Here is a 26,245-nt window from a genome sequence, read left to right as displayed (position 1 = left end):
TGCACTTTCAAAAACTTGAGCATTGTATAACGGATAATAATGTAAATGCTAGACGTTATACTTACTAACAATATAAAGCTTTAGAGTTGGTTTGTTTGGACTCGCTAAACTACCTACCAGTTCGATTTGAAAAGTTCTTTCGATGTTTGATGTTACATAGCCCACTTATCGAGGAAGGCAATAGACTACTTCTTAACCAGATGCGCGAAGTAATTCCTAAAAGCTAGATATTTCAAAACGCCCGTAAAACCATTAGCAGAAGCTACATTTCACATAAAGAACTGTAGAAACCACCACCTTCTTCTGATGCAAGATCAAAATCAAAGCCTATTTGCCATCAAAGTATTCGGCAACTAATTTGACCGACAATATCCACCCACGTTTTATTAACCGTTTAAACTAGACCTTTGGAAGTAGTTGTTACCTGTCTGTGACATTCACCTTATAATACGAGACGAAGGCTTTTGTAGTCAACAGAACTGATTTATAAGGTGGGTATTATGTAGTTTCAAGTTTACGTTAGAATATATCAAGAAAAATAAAGGTGTATGAACTATACAGAACTATACTTATTGATTTCAATTGCACTCATTAGTGATTTGGGAGCAATTTTTCGTAATAATAAACCCAGCGGTAATAATCTTTTGTTAAAAGTGTTAATATTAGACGTAGCTATCAAAATACTACAGAAAAAATGTTCTTTAAAGAAACGTATAAACGTTTAGGTAAATAATATTATATATTAGAAATGGAAAACCATAAATGGTTTTGTTAAAAACCATATTATAATAAAAGTTTTAAATATTAAATAACCACTTTAACCTATTTGGATACCGATAAGACTATTTTGGTAAAGACTATTAGGTAAAATACCTACCTACTTACCTACTCGTATATACTAATTTCGCTGTGACCTTATTTCGTAATGCCACAAAACCAATCTCCCTAAACCGTGGCTGAAAACTTCCACAATCATACCTAGATTCGGAGATATTTTCAAACCGATTTACATAATTGAGTTATTCGGGGACTCGTGGCAAAGGTTTTTCAAATTATTGTCTCCAATTACTAAGTCGTGGCTTCGGACGGAATAGAATAAAATGGACGAAAAAATTACATTATACTCTCTACGGTACAATTCTACTGAAACTTTAAGTTCGTAGAGAATCGATAGCAACTACGTAACAAGCTTTATTTGATTCCTTTGATCCTGTGGCTGGATATGCAGTTGTATTTCTGCAGAAAAATAAAGAAACACGGTTGTTCCTAGGCAAATGGAATGTTGTTGATACACGATTCGACTTCAATTCGTTCCATAAATTCTAGACAGAAATATTGTGTACAAAATTACTAACTAATTAAATATTATATTATAAAAGATAAAAAACTTCGTAAACTCGATTAAAAACCCAAAAAAAAAACGCTTAAAAATGTATGGAAGCATCTTTAATATTCTATCTCCAATGTTTGTTATCGTTGTGTTCAAATCTCATTTTGTGTTTTAATTTATTAAATCAAGTTGCCTGAGGCAGGAAAATTGAAGGCGCTTGCCGTTTCTTCATAATATTCCCCCTTTTATCTTCATTATTTTGCCCCGCCCTAGCGCTGTCAAAAATGCTTCTTCACTCTGCCCAAAGGCACATTACGGTGTTGTAAATCATCTAATATTGTGTTGAACGGTAAGCTAATTATGGGTAGCATTCGTTAATGTGTGTTTTATTGGCTACTATTATGTAACTACCGTTTGACTAGGTTTTGCCGTTGCATTTCTTGTTATTTATGTGTACAGGACATTCACGTAGTCGTGGTGGCTGAATTTAGGTGATCAAATCTTAAAAAAGCAATCTAATAAATGAAATAATTCAAACACTGGAGAGAATTGAGATAATTTGAAGATATAAAAAATATCAGACCAAAATAAATATTTTTTCAACGAATATTCTGAAAAAATATGACATTCAATTTTCAATTCGCTATCGTCATGATATAATCAAACATGTCAATCAAATAGAAAATCTATCAATATGCTATTATATCGTGCACACTTATCGTGTCATTGTTTGTTCAATTAGATATTCATATTCAAATAAAATTCGATTATTTTATCGATGTGAGTACTATCGAGAACTAAATCATCCTATAGAACACTTATTAAAATTTTAAGTTCTTCGATATTCAAGTACCTACCTTACGTACTTTTCATATGTTTTAAAATATTTAAATTCATTTGCCAATTTGTAAGTTCATTAAAGTCTGACTTTACAAGATAAAAAACTACGATTTTTCTAGACCAACTATGTAAAGATAAACTTTCAAATTCAACGAACAAGCACTTACAAAAGCAGTCACTCAATTCTGTATATTCTCGATTCAATCGTTCTTTCGAAGAAATCTCTCGTTCCGCTTTTCTTTCGACAAACTGGGTTCAAACATGGCGAGTTTGAAAACTTGTTTACTGCAAGTTAAGTCTTCTACTGCGGCGGCGAAATAGATTGACGTTTGTATCGAATGAAGATCGAAGTAATCGAGATGTACTCGATTTTAGATGAGTAAAAATCGATTAGATGTCTCGTCACTAACTATAAAGATTTTTTTCTAGCGAATTGTTTTTATAGTAAATTGTTACTGTTGACAAGTTTGTATGCAGCTACCAAAATTAATATTGTACCAAAATGTTTTCAACTAGTAACTACCTACAACAAGTCCTAGTTTGGCTGACCAACAAAACTTTCCTAGTTTTAACAAAACATTGTACTAACCAAACATTGGACAAGGCTCTCAGTAACGAGTAACATAACTTCATAATTATTTTCAGCAAACAGAGATATTGATAGCATCCACAGCTACATTGAGCAGTTAGGTATTTGATGTGGTGAGAATAACCTTAAATAGGTACATTGGTTGACTCAAAATGTACGCTATTATTACTATAGAACGTAGGTATATTGGGAGTGCCTTTATTAATGGTCAAAGATAAATCTTTACAGTATTCTCTTTATTTATCCTAAAAGGCAAATTTATTTAAACTTTGCTTCACCTGGAAAATCAGTACCAATACCTTTTCTTCAGCACTAGCATTTACGACAAAAGCTCTTGCCAATAAAAACTCTTTAACATAATTCATTGCTCTAACGGTCGCCGCCATCTGTTGATTGCATAATACCGTTCGAAATTCAAAATGCGGTTTGGAAAACGATCTTTAACTTTGGAATGTAAACCACTGGCTGCCATCCAAAGAGTCCAAAACTGGACGAACGGACTTGCAAACAATTGGATAATATAGAGTTAAAATCAACTTAGACTTGTCTAAAGTGGAAGGGATACGTCGAAATAGACTGGCTGGCAACACAGCGTAATTTAATTCTAGTTTATCCTTTGCTGCTCGCATTTAGTCTGTGGTCCGAATGCCTCGTATGAATTGTTTATGATTTCATGCTTCTTTATTGCGACAGCATAAATGAATTAGGTATCATCATCCTCCGAGCCTTTTTCCCAATCATGTTGGGGTCGGCTTCCAGTCTAACCGGATTCAGCTGAGTACCAGTGCTTTACAAGAAGCGACTGCCCATCTGACCCCCTCAACCCAGTTACCCGGGCAACCCGATACCCCTTGGTTAGACTGGTGTCAGACTTACTGGCTACTGAATACCCGTAACGACTGCCAAGGATTTTCAATGACAGCCGGGACCTACAGTTTAACGTGCCATCCGAAACACAGTCAATGGTGTCTAAGATATACTTAGAAAGTACATACAAACTTAGAAAAGTTGCATTGGTACTTGCCTGACCTGGGATCGAACCCGCGCCCTCATACTTGAGAGGTTGGTCCCTTATCCACTAGGCCACCACGACACTATATTAATGAAATGAATTAGGTATATGATAATTTTATTATAATTCTCTAAGTTGTTTTTGTTCAATCAATGTAGGTATACTACGTACTTTAGTTTGGAGCTTATCATGGCTACCGTTTTACTCAACATGACTTTACGGTGAATACTTAAACTCAAACTTATGAATAAAATACATTCTAAAAAAGTACAATAACTACCTATACCTTCTAGAAACCTTTCTTCCTTTTAAAGAAGTTTCTCTTACTAATCTTATAAACATGATCGCAATTTAATATTCTATTTAAAAGACAAGGCCAAGACATGGGGCTATACTATTTTCTAGCTAGCATATTACCGACCAATAATTCTGCTATGCTAAAATGTAGACTACGAAAATTGGCTGACTCAAAATCTACGCTATTACTATAGTACGTAGGTATATGTATATTCGAAGTGCAATTAATCTCTCAGTTTCGATACAGAACCGCAATGATATCGAGCCGATAAGCGGAGGTTCAGACATTAAGGTAATATGGGTCATTGGGCTGATTTTCAACGCAAACCTTTGAGGGAAACAACGTTTACTAGTGTGTGCAGCTTTTCAATGAAGAAATGCAATGATTTTTCACCATCACATATCTTCGATTTTTGAGTACGAAAATTGAAATTATTACATTTGATTCGATTAGAGAGATTAGAGAGATTAGAGAGATTAGAGAGATTAAATTACATGTAACTTATGACTCTTTACAAGATATCATTTCACCTCCGTTCAGCTTTACGTCATTTTTGTAACACCATGTAGATCTCGATTACTTGCGATTACAAAAGAAAGTCATATCCCAGTTCCATTTACAAATTCTTGATTTTTCATGACGCTCTGCTTCGCTTTTAGTCCGTTGAAAAAAGCATGTTGGATTCCGGTATTGATCTCGTATTTTCGTGATTGAAAACTTGGCTAACTGCCATAATTACTAACACTACATAACTTGGAACTACGTTGCTATGGTAACTATACGTCAGTTTAACTACAGCTTGGTAGTTAAGTATCTTGTTGCATTCGTTAGTTTAATTATAATGAGAAACAGTAGCGGCGTCAGAAACGAGCTGCGATGGCGCGAATATTAAGGAAATGGGTTCCCATGTTCAAGGGTTTTTAGTTTGAACTTTTGAAGCGTTTGAAGTGTTTGTAGGATTTAAGGTTTGTTTGTAGAATAAAAGTAACTAGCCCACCGATAATCTTAAAATCATCATAAAATTAATAGTTGTGTATCTAATCAAAGTTCTAACTTCGACGATGTTCTAGATACATCCACTTCAATATAATACGTAACTATTATAGTAATCTGTGATAATACGAAAAAAAAAACAACAAAGAAATAATGAAAAACTCATAGAAATTAATATCTCGTCTGTATATTTTAATTCGGCCTTTCTATATGCGGATGGGAGTAGCATTAGTATGCTCTGTATGTGGTTGCATCGTTCTCCGTAATTGCAAAACTCTGTAGGGTGGAACGAAGGGCGTCACTATGGATTACAGTTTGTGTGAAATTTGTACCGTTTTATAAGCCCTGTTTAATTAATAAGGTGAGTGTTTTACATGATATGAGAAAAACGCTTTTATATTTTAACCCGAATAAAATAGTTTACCTACCGTAAACATTTTAATAATTTAAACAGGAATATTTACACTTAGGACACTTTTGTTCACCGGTGAAAAGTTTTTTCTCATACACCCCGTTATCAATTCGTTTTCATATCTTCGGAAACTCCTTTAACACGCAAGCTGTGCAGTATGACAGGTGGTAAAGACATTTTACAGAAAGAAATAACGCGTCGAATCGATAAATGTACCCTATAATATACCCTCCTATATCCAACCTCTTTGCTGGGATATGAAATGAAACTCTCCCGGATGATTGTAAAAACATTGAGTATTGATTTGTAGCAAATATTTGGTGTGCCAATATTTCAACAGTCAGTTTTTTTTGCCTTTAAACAAGTAGTTTGACGTTAGTTTTTTGTGTCAATCGATATTGTAATAAGAGCTATTTTAAATTATACAAAACTGAATATCAACCAAAAATATTATCTAAAACAGCATTGATTTGGACTTACAGTATCAAAGATGATAGATTTTTCAATGTTATTATCTATACTAATATTATAAAGCTGAAGAGTTTGTTTGTTTGTTTGTTTGAACGCGCTAATCTCAGGAACTACTGGTCCGATTTGAATAATTCTTTCAGTGTTAGATAGCCCATTTATCGAAGAAGGCTATAAATAATAAAAGATAAGAAACATTTTCCATCCATTTCAGTTCATCGGCATACATTTTATAAATTAACACATTCTAGATCTTAGACTCATTTTTCTTAACAGTGCAAACTTGAGACCTACGCAAAACCAAATTTGATATGCACACATGTATGAAATACAAATACAATTTACATGTAATAAATGAATAGTGAGGCTAGTGTATCGAATACATTAATTAATGGTCGTGCAGCCATAGCGGTATCTACACAATATCTATTACTCATTAATCAACACTAATGTAAAGTTCACCGACTTGCAGTAGTATTAGATCATGGGTTATTTTTAATCTATATGCGAATTTTAATTATTTCTATACATAATAAAATGAATTTAGAAAGTATTGACCACTTATTCAAAGTGAGGTCCGAAAGGCTGGCTATTCCTTTGGAGTTTGGACAAAGGATAAGCATTGACTTCCAATGGGCAAGGCTGCCAGACTCTTGAACACGCTCCCATCGACATCGATCGGCGGGGAGAGATTTTTGGACGCTTCTTAGCAGTTGACATTTGAAGTAAATACTGGTCGTATACATAGTCGTTATAACACTGTAACTTAATATTAAAGTTACTTTTGGTCAATCTCATCATCATCATTGTCATCTTTCATGTCAATCTGAATTAGTTTTATCAAGTGGTAGAAATGATTTTCAGTTTGGTTTGGGTTCACCGAAATTCCCCCACTTTTTTCCCGTGCTAACTCAATTCCCAGCAAATCGGGGTTTTTAAAGAATAAAATACAAAACAATAAATAAATAAGCAACCAACGAGTTTAAGCTCAAGTAGGTGTTCTGTGTAGGTAGATAAATTATGTAGGTACTCATTCATTTATGTAAATAAGCTTGTTGGTAAAATAAGATGGAATACGTTAGTCACCGGTCAGTGCCTCCTACTGATTGAGCCAGGCTATTTTGGTAAAGGTGGCTTTGGCACCAAACTTATTTTAGATAGATAGATAGATAGATATTCTTTATTAGGTGCACCAATGATACATTTTTGATCTTAAACTAGGTAGTTAAAGTTTTAGGTAGGATAAATCTCATCCAATCTAGCTTGCAGTATATTTAAACGGTATAAAATAAAATATTTAAAATAGTCATTTTGGTCAGTAAAAAATATTACGTGTAAAAAAAATATTACGTGTAAAAAAATATTACGTGTAAAAAAAAATTTGGTGTAAAAAAAATATTACGTGTAAAAAAAATATTACGTGTAAAAAAAATATTATGTGTAAAAAAAAGGAACGACATCTGAATTTTATGTTACCTATAAGTATGTATGTATGCTGTGTATACCTATGCTCATGACATACCTATTATAGACAAGTGTCATATACAATCCTGTATACCTAGATGACATAGTAAACAGAAATATCGGGCCCATTCATATAAAATCGCATCAAAAATCACCATCACGATAAAAACCGCCTTTTACGAAGTCTTCGTACGATAAAATGAAACGTCTCTAAACGTGCCGGTTATTGTGTTAAACGGAGCTTAAAGCGATACTTGAATGACAAAGTTGGCAATAGCATGTAAGCCCATCGCCTTCGAGTGCCGTATTAACCTATTTCTTCAGAACAACCTAAGGGTCAATTCACACCGAGATGCCAGCGGCAGCGAAACAGAGTTCATTCAGTGCCAAAATTCACGCAGCTTTTTATGTTTCACATATAGCCTGTATTGTATAGCTTTTAGAAGTATATAAAGCTGGTCATACACTCGGTTTGCATCTTTAACCGTTCATATATCAGTTTGATATACATAGAAAGAGCACTGCTGTAAGGTTGGTTATATAAAGTAATCCTCCAAAAGGAGGGTATGGGATTCACCTAAACGCTCAAGTGCCGTTTGAAGCAGGAAATATTCTGATAATCAGTGACTGCTACGCCAAATGTTCCTTCTATTTATCTGAGATACTACATAATATAAATGAGCTATAGTTCGGCCATTCAGAGAATGCGTTCCTGACACGTCGCGATTGAACTGACGACGTAATAACATTCATTGATTATTGATATAATAATGTTGTTTTAATGCTCCTCAATTGTTAAAACGGTAAACAACCAGCAAAAATATTTTTATCGTAACTGCAACGCCATTGCAAAGTTACGTCGTCAGTTCAATCGCGACGTGTCAGGAACGCATTCTCTGAATGGCCGAACTATAGTGTTAATGAATAGTCGTAAGTTAAGTGGACTTTTAAGTCTCTTGTTCTATCTGTTCTCTGTTGTATTTTACAACTTTACGTAGCTTTCAAGTGCATTCACCTTCGCCCTCGTCCGTAACTATACACATGCAAACTTAACGTTTTTGTACGTTCTGTTTGATGTTCAAAAATGCCAAAACTACTTATCGTTTGGCTGCCTGCCATCGGTGTGAATAGCCCTTAAGAACTTACGCGGAAATACCTCCTACCTACGTATAATATTTTTCTTTCAATCGCATAATATAAAGCTATTGAGGGTGAGAAAACTTGTACCTGCGTAAATGTTATTTTGTAGGTAGTATTTCTTTACTTCTATGAAAAGGTTGGGTTTTTCTTAAGCCGCAAATGTATCCTGAGTCTTGATAGCGAAATAGAATTGTTATTAAAGTCAATAAAATACAAAAGAAAAATATTTATTATAGCTTAGACAGTATTAAGTAACTGACATAAGTATAAGATTACCATCGGAATTGACAAATCATGCTTTCTGATTGACTAATGCACATATGATACAGAAGAATACGAAGGGTACCTAAAACATGCATTAGGAAACAAAATCATTCACGAGTTAGATCCTCCGCAAATTCGTTAAATAAAAAGTTCAGTTCCACATATCATACTACCAATTCATAAAATAGAGTTGATATTTACTGACAATACACCATGATTTAAAAGACAATAGCAAAGGGGAAGTTACGCAATAATAAATTTATATACTGGCTCAGCCGACAATGGATTTTGATTTCGTGGGTAGGAGCAATAGAGCGCGCCCTATTTCACATTTTTTCCGCGTTTTTATTCGTTCGAACACACCTTGGGCACTACGATTCTATGTATGTTGCAGTTTAAGAATGAACGTGTTTTTTACGAGATTTGAATTTGTAGTTTTTTATGTTGGTTGTTTCGGTAACTTTCCCTTGGGTCATTTCTGGTTATGACAATTTCGTATTTACTTCTACAGTTCTTCAATTTCCCTTGAATAGCAAGTAAATAAGTTTTGAATGGTTCTTTCTTGATAATTTCCATTTTTCTGCACTTCACATTTTTATTTTCAGATTTAGGTTGAAGGCTCTTTAGATTTTTCATTGCTTATAATCTTTTGTCTTTTCAGCTAAACCAAGGACACAAAGTATAAAACGCAAAGCTCGACTGAAGCCGCTATTGAAACATTGTTCAAATAACCAGGTCAAGTGTTGCCACACCGAAAAAAATAAATAAATACAATGCACCGTTGTCAAATATCAAAGTCAAGAGTTTGGTAATTAAAAAGTGAAAATTGGGAACGGCTAGTATTTCACTCCATAGTTGGTAGATAACACATTTTGGCTGGCCGCCAACTTTTGACATTTGGGTCATTCCGTAGGTCATCAGAATTTTTAAATTCACTTTTTTGTATAGCTTACAAGTCTCTGTATTGCTGCAGTTATGATTCAATCAGTTTTCGGTTTAATTGCAGAATATATTTTTTAAATAACGAACGAACGTTTGAATAATCAATCAAGCAAATATGTATATCTGAGTTCACACAAAAGCCAAATCAAGGCGCACTTTTTTGGTCTACAACTCCAACTATTGACAAAACCTAGTGAACCATTTAAATCATAACTATCTGAAGAACCAAACTTCAAGAAAATCCCCCCACTCCATAGAAAAATGCGCTCAATAATTCCCAGTAGAAACAGCATATGAATTGAGTGGCACGGCGGCCGAGGCCATCAGATTAGCTATCGCACCTGTCCTTACAGTCGGCTGATGTGCTATCAGCTTTACGTAGCCCACTGTAAAGTCGGGCTCACACTAACGGAACGCTCGTTATGAAAGCAATCGTGTTAAGTCTAATGCTTATCGCTTTTATGTCTGAGTACAAGCAAAATATATTTATATTTAAAGAAAATTATAATATTAATTAAATTCATGCTCTTCTAAGTTTTTTGCATTATGAGTTTAGGTGCCTTTTAACTTTGACCCCATACTGACCCAATGATGAACCAAATTTTCAAAGCTAAGTTATTGACCCGCGTTATACCCGCATGGCGGATTACAGTAAATCATGGGCATTAAGTATATGTAGCTATGTACTTAGATAGGAATATGTTTGCGTTTATTTACTTAACAACTTGCTTAATAGCTTTTGCAAAGTTTTCTTATTTGCACTGAATTTCGATTCTTGCGCTAGACGTTGAACAGAGGGGACGTGTGTCGTTTGCTCGTGCATCTTAATTTGTGATTGGCTAATTGTAGTTGGACTCATTTCCTTGTCGCTCTTTGCATGATCTTACCTGAGGGCTCCTCCCACTGGGTGGTCCTAGAGTGAGACATAATTAGTAGTGTCGTGTACGCGTCAAAGTGGTTTTGTAAAAGTGATCGTGATTAGTCGGATTCGAACCATCACCCAAGTGACAAGTGACCGGACCATTTACTCATCGCGCCACCGTGACAGTTGCTACGATCAGCAGAACAACGGTGCGCTTGAATGCGCTACGTGCTACGCGCGTGAGTCACCCACCGCTGCTACGCTCACATAGCGCGCGCCGCTACGTCACGCGCCGCTACGTCACGCGCCTGTGCTACGAAACAACTACGAGATCAGTGTGCCGGCTACGCGAACGCTGCTGCCTGTTGTCATCGGTCTTGTGAAATACCGTTTTGCCTGTGCATTATTGTTTGCCTGTGCATTATTGTTGATATTTGCTCTCAACCTATTATATGTTTTGGTTGTTAACATGGCAGGGGTACAACGAACACCACCCAAAAGCTCTAAAACTCCGGTCGACAATATAAGTCAGTCCCAAACACGCTCTGAACCGGATATCACTACTGCTGTGGCTGAGTGCGAATACGTAAGCACTCAAAGAAGTAGTAAGCGTCCGCGTAAAAATACCTCACCACAAAGCATTTCGGCAGGTAAGGGCTCTCAGGAACCGCAGGACCTACGAGAAATTCTTGCAGACCAAACAACATTAATAGCTGAGCTCTCTTCGGATATAAAAGACATTAAAACTCAGAATAGTAAAATACAGGCAACAAACTCGGAGATATGTAAGGCAAACGCTGGAATTGTTCAGTCCATTGATTTCCTTAATAAACAGTTTGAAGATTTAAAGACTGAAGTGGACATACTGAGGAGGGAGCGACGCGAGCAGCAAACCTACATTGAATCTCTTGAACGGAAAATTGTTGACCTTCAACATAAATCAAGATCATCCGCCATAGAATTACGTAACATACCACAAGTTAATAATGAATCCTGCACCAGCCTTTTGAAAACGGTATGTGATGTTGGCACTGCTATTGGTGTATCCATTGATGAAAAGGAGCTTCGCGATATCTACCGACTGCCAGTGAAATCTACCTCCTCCAGCTCCCCGCGGCCAATTATAACGGAATTCTCAACTGTGCAAACCAAGCAGACATTCCTTACTGCCGTACGAAACTACAACAAGGGAAAAGGAAAGTACGACAAATTGAACACAGCTGTCATAGGTTTGTCAGGTGATCCGCAACCCGTGTATATCTCCGATCATCTACCAGCAAGCACAAAAAAGCTATTCTTCCAAGCCAGAGAGTTTGCTAACAAAAACAAGTTTAAGTTCTGTTGGATCTCAAATGGTAACATATTTCTCCGTAAAATAGAAGGAGACAAACAGATTCTTGTCAATTCTGAAAAATGTTTCAGCCTATTGGATAGCCAAAACCTAATTATTTGACTAGCACATAATATCTCTTGTTATTGTATAAATAATTCTGGTTCCCATATTGTTATCTCTGTGATCCTTTACTGTTTATTTTTAATTTTATTTTTAATGTTAAGTTTAACATCAAAATTAAGCAATATACTCTTACATTCATTCATCTGTTACATCTTACACATTAATACAGTCATACAACGCACACAAACTACTTTTACACAATTTAAATCACTCAAATACAAAATTTGTCATTATCCTCTTAACACACACGCGAATACAGTAATTAGCCGCTATACTAAAACGATTCACAGTATATTTCTCAAGCATTTCTATTTAAATAAAGCAATCCTGTCCAATATTTTGCTACACAGTTTGTACACGAGTATTCCTAAAACAAATGGCTAATCAAGATATTATTAATAAGGAATTAGACGCGCTTCACGTTTCTAAATCATTCAAATGTCAACCTGAGAAATGCATACAGTTCATAAGAGACCCGACTAAAGGATTAAAAATTTTACATTTAAATATAAGAAGTATCAATAAAAATTTTGACGAAGTTGTAGTGCTAATGCGGCTATTGGGTTTCCAGTGTGACGTGCTCATTCTCACCGAGTGTTGGTTGAGTAAACTGTCGCATTTGCCGACCTTGGATGACTTTACGTCATATTCCACTAATATCACATACAATCAAAATGATGGTTGTGTTATTTATGTTAAATCTTCCATTAAAGCTAATATTAAAGAACCAGTATTTGCTGATGCAAACTGCCTCGTTTGTTGTATAGAAGACATCACTATAGTCGCTATTTACCGACCACCTTCTTTTAAAAATATAGATAACTTTATAGACAGCCTCGATAGTGTTCTCAAAATAGGAACTTCTTCCGTGGTCTTGATTGGTGATATGAACATTGACATTAGGGTCGACAATACTGACAGTCACTCGGATGACTATTTAAACTGTACTGCCTCTAACGGACTTCTTCCAGCACATCTGTTTCCGACTCGGCTCTCAAATTGCTTAGACCATATTTTAATAAAAACAAATAAACGCGCTACGGCTTTCGTTATTGAATCATCCATAACAGATCACGAACCGACATTGCTATTCTTATGCAACCGGAGTGTACATTCGGATGTCACCCGAACTAGGGCAAAATTAGACTGTGATTCCGCAATTGAGAGTATTAAAACCCATGACTGGTCTCCAATCCTGTCTATATCTGATCCTAATGATGCCGCAGATGCGCTTATAGGTAAACTTTCCTCCATTGTTACTGAGCACACTCATATTCTAGTTGTCCCAAGAAAACAACGTAATTTAAAGCCCTGGATCACACCGGGACTACTCCGCTGTATAAGGCACCGTGATCGTATGCATATTAAACTCAAAAAGTCGGCTAACAATGAGATTTTAAAAATCACCTACACTCGCTATCGCAATTATTGCAATTCCCTGCTGAGAAAACTAAAACGCTCTTACGAAAAAGAACTGTTTCGCAATGCTAAAAATAATGTTAAAGCTACGTGGAATGTTATTAAGAAAGTCTCGGAGCTTCAAACACAGTGTTCGCCTTCCTCTGAGCTAGTAAACTTATTAGATAACCCTAAATCCTCGCTAAATTACGTTAATAACTTTTTTGCTAATGTAGGCAGCAGTTTGGCTTCAAAATTTAAATCATCCTCTATGGTGTCCAATCCCGTGGCTAACTCACAGTCGTGTGGCTCAATGATGCTTCTTGAGGTTACCGAGCTCGATGTTGAATCCACTATCCTGGGTCTAAGGACTGACTGTGCTACAGGTTATGATTGTATTCCATCTAAAATTATTAAAGGCGCGAGAAAAGTATTAGTTCCGATTGTTACACATGTCTGTAACCTGTGCATAAGTGCTGGTGTCTTTCCTAAGACGTTTAAAAAAGCACTCGTTCACCCTATTCATAAATCCGGGTGCAAAGATGATGTTAATAATTACCGTCCCATTTCTATTTTAAGTGCAATGTCAAAGATCTTGGAACGGGTACTAAATAAGAATCTGATAAGCTTTCTTGAGTCAAACAACATCTTAGCCAAAAACCAATACGGGTTCCGAAATGGAGTTAGTACTGAGGATGCAGTATTACATCTGTCGAATCACGTAGCTAGGACGCTAGACAGAAAACGCAAGTGCCTGGGAATTTTCCTAGATTTGTCAAAGGCCTTTGACACTGTCTCTGCCCCAGCTTTATTGAGAAAAATGGAAAGACTTGGAATTCGTGGACTACCGTTGAAAATCTTTGCAGACTATCTCAAAGATCGTACTCAAATAGTTAAAATTGGTCAATATGAAAGTGATGAACTTCCAATGACTTTTGGCGTTCCGCAAGGAAGCATCCTGGGTCCCACCCTCTTTCTCATTTACATAAATGATCTCTGTACACTACCTCTTGATAACTGTATGATATATACCTATGCGGATGACACTGCCCTTATCGTAGAGGGATGTAACTGGACCCAGGCATACCAAAATGCCGAGGCAGCGCTCTGCTGCGTGATGAAATGTTTGTCTGATGACTTGCTCACTTTAAATGTAGACAAAACCGTATACGTTCCCTTTGCTATCAAGTCAAATCAATGTCCTTCTAATTCCTTGACCCTAAAAGCACATCACTGTGGTTCTTTAGCGCAATGTAGCTGCCTCTCCCTCACAAAAACGACTCATGTAAGATATCTAGGAGTACTAATTGATCAGCATCTCAACTGGCATCCCCACATAGCCAAGGTCACGTCCCGTGTACGTAAGCTGATATACGTCTTCAAGAAGCTGCGAAATTCTGCTGATCTTGAAACACTTAAAATAGTATATTTAGCTCTGTGCCGCTCTGTTTTAACGTACTGCTTGCCCGTTTGGGGTGGAGCCACACAAAATGTATTCATTCGCCTTGAGAGAGCCCAGAGAGCTGTGCTCAAGGTAATGCTCTCTCTTCCGCGTAGGTATCCCACTATGCAACTCTATTCTGACTGCAATTTTCTAACAGTCAGACAACTTTATGTTCTCCTGTCTGCTCTTCGCAAACACTCTACACGTCCCCCAATGGATTCAACTTGCAGACGAAAATACAATGTTTTCACGCATGAACGCCATAGAACTGCCTTTGCCAGACGCCAGTTCTACGTTAATAGCGGTTATCTGTACAACTTTCTCAACAAAAAATTAAACATTTATTCATCCCCTAAATATCATTGTAAAAACTTACTTATAGACTATCTACATACACTTAATTACGACAATACTGAGGATCTCCTACTGGGTAAATTATTATAAATTTAACATTATTATTCCACCCATACTCTTTCATTACACATACAAACACACTTCTATACATTGACATACAACACATCCCATACATTCCCACTACAGTTACACTCACAATCACCCTAAACTTACTGCCGTACTAACCTTACCGTTAAACCTCTTTAGTTTTATTAAATTGTTTTTATCTCTCTCTTCCTCCCTACAAATTAGAACAGTTTTATTCTTTTTTGTTACCATTGCTCATTTATTGTAACGTCCTGAATCGCTTCAATCATATGCTTACTCTGACGTTTATTGGAGAATCACTGACTCCTAAGTCACAGGCACATGCCTAGTTTAGGAGCCAGAGTTTAATGTTTTACAAAACCTATAATTTATGCCTAGTCTTTACGGATGTTAATGTTGTGATGGCTTTTGGTGAAAATAAAGAATTTATTATATTAAAAAAAAAAAAAAAAAAAAAAAAAAAAAAAAAAAAAAAAAAAAACTGAATGCACTCATGAACAAGAACGGTTTTCTTAGAATCCAGAAAATTACATCCAGATACACATTTCCATATAAAAAAAACGTCCAATCACAAGTCTGAACATTTTAGGACCTAATACCATACTGTTACTGTTACAGCCTTTTTATTGTTCCCCTGCTGGGCTGAGGCTTCCTCTCACACGGAGAAGGATTGAGCATTAATCACCACGGTTGCTCAATGTGGGTTGGTGATTTCAGACTTTATAGTCCAGGTTTCCTCAAGATGTTTTCTTTCACCTTTTAAACAGCCGTTGTTGTAATACCATAGAGAAAGAAAAAACAATACAATTGAAAAGATACTAAAGCTTCATTCAATTGCCTATTACCTGAATATCAATTAGTACGACGTCAATAACGTGTCGCTAAGTTCAATTAAAAACATAGCTGACTGCAATTCGTGACGTATTGATTGAATGTAGACTTTTGGCTCTTTGCCAACTGACTGCCTGTTAGCGAATGAAATCAAGAGACTGTTTTACACCCATATTATAGGGAAGTCAACGAGTAATAATTTTGGACGTGTTACTGATGTATGTCATGCCAACGGCTATTTCCAGAATTCTATCTATCTATTTGCTTATCTATCCCCATAGAAGTAATGTCAAATTCCTAATAACAAATAACAAATAAATAGGATATTGGGAAGGGTCGTAAGTTGTGGAGGGTAGGGTAGAGAACTTTAGAATTTAGAAACGAGAATTGGGTAGAGAACCAAACTCTCAAGTATGATGTGGGTTGGATTCCAGGTCAGGCAAGTACCAATGCAACTTTTTTATGTTAGCATGTGCTTTCTAGATATACTTTGGGCACCAATGACTGTGTTACGGAGGGCACGGTAAACTGTAGGTCCCGGTTATCATTTGAACATCTTTGGCAGTCGTTACGGGTAGTCAGAAGCAGGAAACCCTTACACCAGTCTAACCAAGGGTATCAAGTTGCCCAGGTGACTGGGTTGAGGAGATCAGATAGGCAGTCGCTCCTTATAAAACACTTGTACTCAGCTGTATCTGGTTAGTCTGGAAGCCGACCCCAACATACAAAGATAGGAAAAGGCCAGGCAGATGATAATTATACATAGTAAGTCAACGCGTGATCATTTTGGACATTATGTTACCGATCTATGTCACGTTCAAATTGCAGTACGGATCGATTGAACCGATTTATTCATTAGTCAGTACATCGCATAATTATCCGATAATCGATGCTTAAACATGAGTTGTCGCTTTAGTAGATAATGTTGTTTGATGTCAATAGAAGCCGCCATGAAAGGGATCTGTTTCCATACGGTGTTTATTTACTAGAGGGAATCCGAAAAGTAGGTAGTTAAAGTGAAGTTAATCAGCAAATCAATTCTTTGTAATATCTGTTTCTTTTACAATTTGTACAAAAAAAAAACTCTTTCCAAACGGTCCGCTCATTTGTTTTTAAATTCATTTCAATCGAAAACCAACAAACAAATAAGCTAATTGTGTGTATTCTTGAATGTCTTTCATCAACAATACTGCATTTTCCAACAAAGAAATGCAGTAACATTTCAATAAATGCTTTTCAAACAAATTAAAGTCATAAAGACTACGTAAACATCACTGCATAGGGTTGTATACTTCTGAATGGCGGAGTTGACGGTCCAATAATAATTTGCTTTTCGAAGCCAATCGATTGGCGTTTGTTTTCCATTGAGTTACAAATGTAAACACGGTACGGGGTCGAAGTGACCGTGTACGTTTTCATTGCGTAATTTGTACGTTGTAACCGCTTGAGTTTACGTTGAAGCTTTTCAGTGGTTATGCTGGTTATGGTTTTTTGGTTTTATCTGGGTGGCCTTTTATTGAGTGTAACTATTAAGTTTTGTGTGTGTTGTTTATAATAATTATAACATCTTAGGCCTTTCATAGCTGTGCTGAGGTTGGTTTGCAGTCCACAATTATGCAGCTGGGTCGGTAGCATTGTTATACATGGAGCAACTGCCTATCTGACCTCCTCAACCCAGTATTCCAGACAAGTCAAAACACCTTGGTTTTCTTTCCCAAATTCTACCTGCAACGACTATCAAAGATGTTCAAATGACAGCCGAACCCCACCAATTTAGATTGCGTTCAACACGAATCAATACCATTTTGCACGTCATGACAAAATACAACGTTAAACATAACTAAAAGTATCTTTGATCCCCAATACAATAAAACAACGTTTGACACAGTTCCGAAATTAAAACGATAACAGAGATCAATTTGTAACACTGGCACGCATCACTTGCAAATGAACGCCTGAAATAAACTTTATGAATATAACTTAATTCGATATATTAATCCTTAAACTGCGAATGTCATACACAAACTTTGAATAAAAAATGTATTTGGAAATTCCGATAGTTTATTGATATGGATATTTGCTGCAAATTCCATTTCAGATGTTTTTGAAGCTTTTATTTTTTATGGTTCCGTATCCCAACCGTGGAACGATCGGATCGCTTGATACTAAAATGTCTGCCTGTCGCTAGTTTTAAATCCGGTTATTACTAGTTTTGGAACCTTATAAGTTCTAAACACGACTTTTATCTAATGGACACATTTTTGTTATTCTTTTATGGAACTGGTTTCAAAATTGACACACTTCCCTAATGAAGATTCTTAATTCAAATGTCAAAAACAAATGAAGCGACGGCCATGTTTATAATACAGAACCCCGAGTATTTTTTCTCGTATTTGACCTATTTTTTAAGCAATGTGTGTTGGTAAGTGGGCATCGTTAAGTTTTGCGAGCACGCGGTCTCCACGAGCTGCACTTTCACAAATTTATGGTTTTCATTCGGCGGAACCATGAATATTTAGAAGCTATATGCGGACCGCTGCCGTTCAATTCATTCACAAAACCCCACCTAATATTAAACGTGGGACTGAGAGTTCCGTTCATTTTTTTTAGAAAAAATAAGTGTTAAGGGAGGGTAATTTTCCAGTTTTTTTAACGGACAAATGATTCTATGGACGGTATTTTGTTAACTAGAAACGTATCACCATGTTTAGTTGTTGTTTCCTATACAAAAATTACTTGTACTTTGTAAAGGACACTTAATACAAAAATCCCTCTCCTGATTACCCTACTAATTCCAACAGTCATTATCTCTTAAAATATTAACAGAAATTAAATATTAAATTTGTTAAAAACTTTACTGTTTAAAATTCCCAACGGATCCCCAGAACTCCTAACTGAATATTAAAGGAAAATCCTTTAAAAGCCAGTCGTTGTTTTTGTATAACTCCAATTACTGGTGGAATAGGAATCAATGGGTGTACTATACACAATACAGGTTAAACAATAATAAGCTATTTGTAATCTAAACCGGCATTACTTCTTGAACTATATACGAATAAGGAATATTAATTTGTAAAGAGTTTTATTTAGCCTTTATTTTGTTTCAGTATACATAAGTTGTGGGAAAGTTGATATTGGTGAAAGAGTTTTATATACATGTGCTCTGAAATGTTAGCTTTGTTACTGTTCTCCTTATGTACCGATAAATCTGAACGATTGTCGTGATTTTTGACTCTGATGGGAAATAGAAAAAAATGGAACATTATTTGTTTTTCAATTTTCCATTGATTAGAGGTAGTTTTATCAATAAGTTGCCTTTGGGAAGAAACTATCCTGACCCTTAATTTTGACAGTCAGTTGCTGCATGTTTTTCAGAGAAAAAACAATACACTATTTGCAAAAAGTTAAGCTAAAATTGCAAAACAACTGAATACTTTTCACGAAAATTAGGCACACTCTTGCAGTGAAGACAGACAAACTACTATAACGACCTTCAGCTAAATGACTTTATACAGCCTTGGGATCGATCTGGATCCTGTAATATGTACGTATTTTGAAAATAAGCGTCTCAACCAAGCCGGAGCACTCACCTTAAGATGTCCCCTTAACCTTGCTTGCCAAATAACACTGTCTATCTCACTTTGACTTGTAGAATCTGTATATGTCTGTCTCTCTCCATGTTTGCTTCTCACTGGGCCAAGCCACACATCTTTATATAATTTTGTTGGTGAATTACTCCTGTAGGACCGTGTTTTTACGTGTGATGTAACGGTTTTCATAAAGTTTTTATTTTTGGAAGCAAATCGAAGATGTTCACGGCAGTTATAGTTCGGCCATTCAGAGAATGCGTTCCTGACACGTCGCGATTGAACTGACGACGTAATAACATTCATTGATTATTGATATAATAATGTTGTTTTAATGCTCCTCAATTGTTAAAACGGTAAACAACCAGCAAAAATATTTTTATCGTAACTGCAACGCCATTGCAAAGTTACGTCGTCAGTTCAATCGCGACGTGTCAGGAACGCATTCTCTGAATGGCCGAACTATAGTATTTAAATTATTTGATTTAAATGTATGTTTATGGGGGATCATTACACACTTTTGGGGTATTTTTGGGTTGTACCTTATATATTTTTTTATAGTTTTTACTTCTTTAATGAATTTTCGTGTCCCTCTTGCGTGTTTTCGAAACGATGTCACAAAGAGATACCGTCAGAACTTCCAAATAGTGGAAGTTGTAAAACTCGATTAAATTAAACAGCTTAAACTTTCTCATTGCGTTATCTAGTTAAAGGTAGTACTAGTAGTTAATTTTAACGAAATTAAAATACTAAGTTTCTTTAACTTATTTGCCTTACTATTGTTACACGGACCTACCAGAGAATTTTTTTTTTCTGATGCTCTAACATTAGAAGGTGATTTAACCAGTTTATATTGAATTGTAAGCAAATAATATTTGGAGTACCTATAGTATATAGAGATGTGGATAGTGCTATTTTGAAAACTCAGAAAAACTACAAATCCTTGTCAAATAACTTTGCCGCTCTGAAGTCAGCCATTTGACGCCTTGCGCGTGCGCCGTTTGTTTTGTCCATATGTTTGCTGTCCATGCACTTTCATTATTAGCCAACTTCAGAGTCATAAAGTTATATCACGTAAATTATTTCAGTTGTTTTAACGTGAAACCATAACAAACAAACTCATATTAATTTAACAATATTTGCTAAAATTAGGATAATTATCTATATTTAGTTATTCAGCAATTCATTGTGGGCAGCTGCATTAAAATTTTGCGTGGTCTGTGGCGCCATAAATTAGATAGATATATTATAGTAGAAGGGATACGTGATAAATTATGTGTGGGTTTTCGACGGTAATTTATGTTTAGCCAGTAGGTATTAATATTATGTTCAAAAATACTTCCATAATTCTACTGGTTCAGCTACGTAACAAAACAAACCTATGATCTTAAACCTAAGTCTATCTTAGGTAGGTATAAGCTAAGGTATCTTTGAGATATCGGCATTATCCGCAAAAGAAATAGGTAAATCCCTAGGTAAAAATATTTTTTTGTCGCCCAAAACATATATATTCAATAGTTAACTATAGAAAAATAGGATCGTCAACTATACATTTACAAAACAAAATTCTCACTTGAATTAGCAAAGGACTCACGCACGACCACCTAGTAGTGCCTTCAAGAGATTACAAATCCATTGTAACATGAGATATTCTGCAACCCTTGGGCCGAAGCCAAGGTCACGTGACGTCACAGATGACGTAAGCAGTTCCCGCTATTTCACTTCAAGTTGGCTATTTGAAGAATTGTATGACGTCGTCTTTTGTTTAGAACGTTATGTTGGCTAACTTTAGCGTTCGGATATTGTGAATTGATTTTGCCTGTAAAGTTGGGTGAAGCTGAATATGGTGTTATTAATATGATATACAAACGGTTCTGTTGTAGTAGGAGAAATGTTCACGAGATCTGTTTAGTAGGTAGTCTATAAAAAAACAGGCATTTAAATAGTAAAAAAGGAGTTGGTAGTGTACCCATGCACGGACACCTACTTACTACAAAAATTTACAGCCAAGCCAGCCTAAGAAATTGGCATATTTTAGAAAAAGGCTGGGCAGATAATATGTATAAAAAACCGTCGATTCGACGAAGTAACTTTCCCACTAACTTATTCAGATTTAAAAAGTACTACTTCTCTGACGCTGTGTGGTGTTATTTTTATTCGCTCTTCTTCAACAAATCCTTTTTGCTCAGAACTTTTTTTTTCATTCTCCTGCACAAATTGTCATTACTTACTTTTTACGTTCACCGAGCCCACGCTAGTACTACGCTTGCCCATTTTATTTTGCACTCATAACGTAGTTTTTCAAAATGGGATTGTCCTCTTTCATTAAAATTACCGCGCGAAAAGGATGTTTTCTATGTTCACGATGACTTTTTTATACATATGTTTAAAACTATGTATCACTACAAAAATCTAGGGTTGAGTGTATTCTAGCTGGACACGAACTTCATAAAAGCTATTCCAGCCTAAAACTTTTTCATGGAGTCAAAAGTTAATAAAAAAAAAATAAACCTTTTACATTTGCGTTTTCGACCAAAAAAGTTCAATATTAATATTAATTGGTATAAAAGTTTCATCCTACCACGTGTTGTTCGCGTTAACGAAGAACAATAAAATATGCAGTATCATGAAACCAACGAATTTCAGCGTCAATGTACGCTTGCAAAGCTTGAAATACATATAAAAACCGAATTATTTTCATGTCTGACACAGTTTTAAATTTTGTCATGAATATTTTTTGTTAAAACAGGAAAACTTTTTTTTATTTAACCATTGTTTTTTTTATTTAAACATTTTATTAGCTTTTTGGCCTAAATAACCAACTGTCTACCTAACTTTACCAATTTTACTGCTAAATTATGTGGTTTAGACAGGGAATCTATTAATGTATCCAAACTAATATTATAAATGCGAAAGTAACTCTGTCTGTCTGTCTGACTGTCTGTCTGTCTGTCTGTCTGTCTTTTCTTCACGCCTAAACTACTGAACCGATTTGTGTGAAATTTGGTACAGACATAGTTTGAAACTTGAGAAAGGACATAGGATAGTCTTTATTACAAAAAAAAATAAAAATAAAATTATTCCGGACATATAGCGCCATCTATTGGTCAAATCAAAAATCTACTGGTAGTCACTATTCCACGCGAACGAAGTTGCGGGCAAAAGCTAGTTACTTATATATCAGAAACTAAGCTAGTGAGTGGATTAACAGCAAAGACTATCTGAAACAGACTGACTAACTTTTCCCCAAATGTCTGGTGAATATCCATGAATACACCCATAAATTTTCCATTCATATTCGTGTACAAAACTCATTTTTCCTCTTCATCAGCTACAAACAACCCTGAAACTTCGTATTTATATGAGAAGTACAACAACACCATATTTGTATGCGCTCACTTTTATATACTCTCTGTCAGTTCCCAGTACAAACGCTCACTGCTACACAGCAGTCAACGCGACATTCAGTATACAAATACACGCCAGGTATATACTTAAGAAATCAGACGTCGCCAACGCTAGGCTGAAGAAAACACTTTAGAAAATATACCCCCATTGTTATTTCACATATATTCTTGAAGCTCACGCGGGGACTTATAAATTAAACGGCAGAGAAAAGGTCCCAAACTCCTGCCTCTCATTCACCTCACGTCCATACCAGTGACGTATTTAGGCCTGTTTCATCCACGCCCAATGTCATTATTTTTCCTCTATTGTACGATATATTTGTTTTACAATATATTGGCCGGTAGTTCGCGTCGGTGTTCACAATATTTCACCTACAACAATTCCGGTTGTTCCACTAAATCTCGCTCATACACCAACACTATATTAAACTCGTGTTAAGATAAAAAAGTCCTTTATTAACTCCAGTTTCGTTATAACAACTGCAGTGTTTTCAGTGTAAACATTTGTTCTGTTGAATCAAGATCACTTAACTTTTATTGGAAATGATAAGTACACAACATGAAAATAAAAGGCAACACTGAACCCAGCCTTTAATTAAAGCTACGAGTAAGTGGGTTAAACAATAGGACTTGTTCTGCCACAGTGGCACACATGCCATGACTATAAAGCCCGGAAATACATTCTACGCGGTTTGAAATCCACTTTGTGGTGTGACCCTTGTTCGCTGGCCAAAGACCTAAAGCAATGCCAATGAATGTTATGCAAATCTAGACTGTCGTGTTATGAATAGAGGGCTAAAATTACATTGGCAAACCAATCAAGCGTCTACGCCGTAGACATCACAGTATCCGTTGCTACGAAATTCTATGGAGTTTCAAGCTACATCAAATTCTTGTGTCTTAGTGACGTTCATAGTACATGCACGGAAAAGGATTTCATGAGGATTAGAAATAAAATGGGACAGTACAAACTAAGCAATGGTCTCTAAAATACTTTTAATAAAAAAGTATAAATGGTAAATTATCCTGCATCGCCCCATAAATTCGAAGCCTTCGACATAAAAGCCAATCACTGTTTTCCTTGGATTACCCATAAAAGGGGAACAATGATTTACCCACGGGATGGGGAAATTTGCCGCCTTTTATGAGGATATACTTCATGAATTTGCGGAATATGTTATACTGAAAAATTGAGATGTGTTGCCCCAATTTTTGAAAGTATAAAATATTTACCCCTTTTCTTAAACATAATGCAGAAATAGGTAAGCAGTTGTCTACCAACAATCAAGCTATCGACTACTCCAAACTTTTCACAAATACCTAAGTAAATAAAAAAATCTTTATATCAAGTAACTCAAATTCCTTCAGTAATTTCCACATAAAAGTACAACAAGCTTTCATCTTTCCATCCGCAACATAACAAGAGAATACACGCTCCACACATACATAGAAACAGCTCTAATTGGAAACGGCAAATCATAACTCAATAGTTTCCGCTACACGAATGATGAATGCAAACTATTGCGAATGTTCATTGTAGGCCGAGTACGTGGCGAGCCTACCACAATGTACCAGCGACAGTCGACCAATGAGCGACGTTCCTGACCTTGCTGACGTCACGACCCTTTTGACACGTCAATCAACATGATTTATGTACTTGGAAGTTTTCGTATCAATATCATCGGTTTTTCGTGGCTTTGTTAATATTTGAAGATTTGGTAAACCTACATGTCAATTATGTAGGAGTTGTAATTGAAATGTTCAATACAGTTCTATTTCGGAATTAACTGAAGGAACAGTTAATGAAAGGTTTTTAAAGCACTCCCTGAGCTAAGTATCGCCATTACTGTAGATAAGATTCGCGGTTGAAAGTCCTCATGATGGGCTATTAACTTGAAGAGAGTCTTGTTCGACTCAATAAATTCGGCCATTTTTGCCCACAAAAACCGTATAACGTACGCCAATGCACCCACAAATTAACATAAATTACGCCACGATTATCAGCCCTAATTGCGCCCGGCCGAAGTACCTAATAACCGATTTAGATCCCGTTATACAGTAAAATAAATCTAGTCCGTACGTCATAAAGTCCATTTTCGCTCATTTTAGGTAGATTTATGACAGTGCGCTCTGGATTTTGGTTCGGTAATTGAATATTCACATCCCGATGGTCGTCCGTTCGACATTTTGATGACTTGTCCGTAGAGTACGTTCGAACATCTTTCAGATTAGAATAAATATGAATGGCTTACCGCTTTAATCGACTCAAATTAGTTATCAGTCTGAATACCCAGTCAATGAATTTTTGAATACATAAATGGTATACCTTTTCCACCCCTCCTATATTTTGATTTTTTAATAGGGGCTCCCAATTGATGCAACTGAACACATGCTTGACTTCAGTGGGTGTTGAATATCCTAATGAGATCGCCTTTGTCAAAATGTTAGGCTGACATAAATAAAAATCGATTCCCTACCAATCATCCAGAAGAAATCGAAGAAGGTGTAATTTCGAAACGATGTTTTCTAAAAGTAAGTACTTTCATGTCCTTATATAGAATGTTAGCATTAACACAGTTGATAGTAATAAGGTGACTCACGTGTTATTGGCGGATGATAGGCGGCGGTGCAGGCTGCGCAGCGACATGGCGTACCCCTAGCAGGTGGGGCTGCCGCTGCCCTTGCCGCGCGGCCGGCGCAGCGCGCGCGCCCCGAAGAACGCGCCCTCCTCGTTGCAGGACTGCGAGCGCTGCGAGGCCAACATGCCGGCCGCGCGGCCCAGCGCGTGCAGCGGCCGCACGCGCGCTCGCCTGCCCCAACCGCACCCGGCCACCACCTCAATCTTGCCGGCCCCACGCGCACGCGCGCGCGACTCTCTCACGCGCACTGCCCGCCAAGCACACGCATCGATGTCGGGACCCCACGAGCACCACGCTCCCTCCACAACCACGCGGCTACACTACCTTATCTCTAAGTTAAGCTAACTAATGCGTAATTGGAAAATTGAAGGCGCTTCGTCGTTTATTCGATAAATTTTATATTATACTAATTAATAATTAATTTTGTG

General features: G+C 36.4%; 1 protein-coding gene across 2 annotated transcripts in view; it reads right to left on the bottom strand.

The window, feature by feature from the left end:
• LOC124638055 (potassium/sodium hyperpolarization-activated cyclic nucleotide-gated channel 2) overlaps positions 1 to 25,840 on the bottom strand; it is a 222,809-nt gene extending 196,969 nt beyond the window's left edge. For both annotated transcript variants that reach the window (XM_047174852.1, XM_047174853.1), the window contains exon 1: positions 25,779 to 25,840. In XM_047174852.1, the coding sequence (XP_047030808.1) occupies positions 25,779 to 25,825 (47 nt within the window). In that variant the 5' untranslated portion in view covers positions 25,826 to 25,840. The remainder of the gene's footprint in view (positions 1 to 25,778) is intronic.
• Positions 25,841 to 26,245: the final 405 nt, after the last annotated feature.

This window comes from Helicoverpa zea, chromosome 17, assembly GCF_022581195.2.
Source record: "Helicoverpa zea isolate HzStark_Cry1AcR chromosome 17, ilHelZeax1.1, whole genome shotgun sequence".
In the NCBI taxonomy this organism is placed as follows: Eukaryota; Metazoa; Arthropoda; class Insecta; order Lepidoptera; family Noctuidae; genus Helicoverpa; species Helicoverpa zea.
This window is presented reverse-complemented; position numbering and strand designations above follow the sequence as displayed.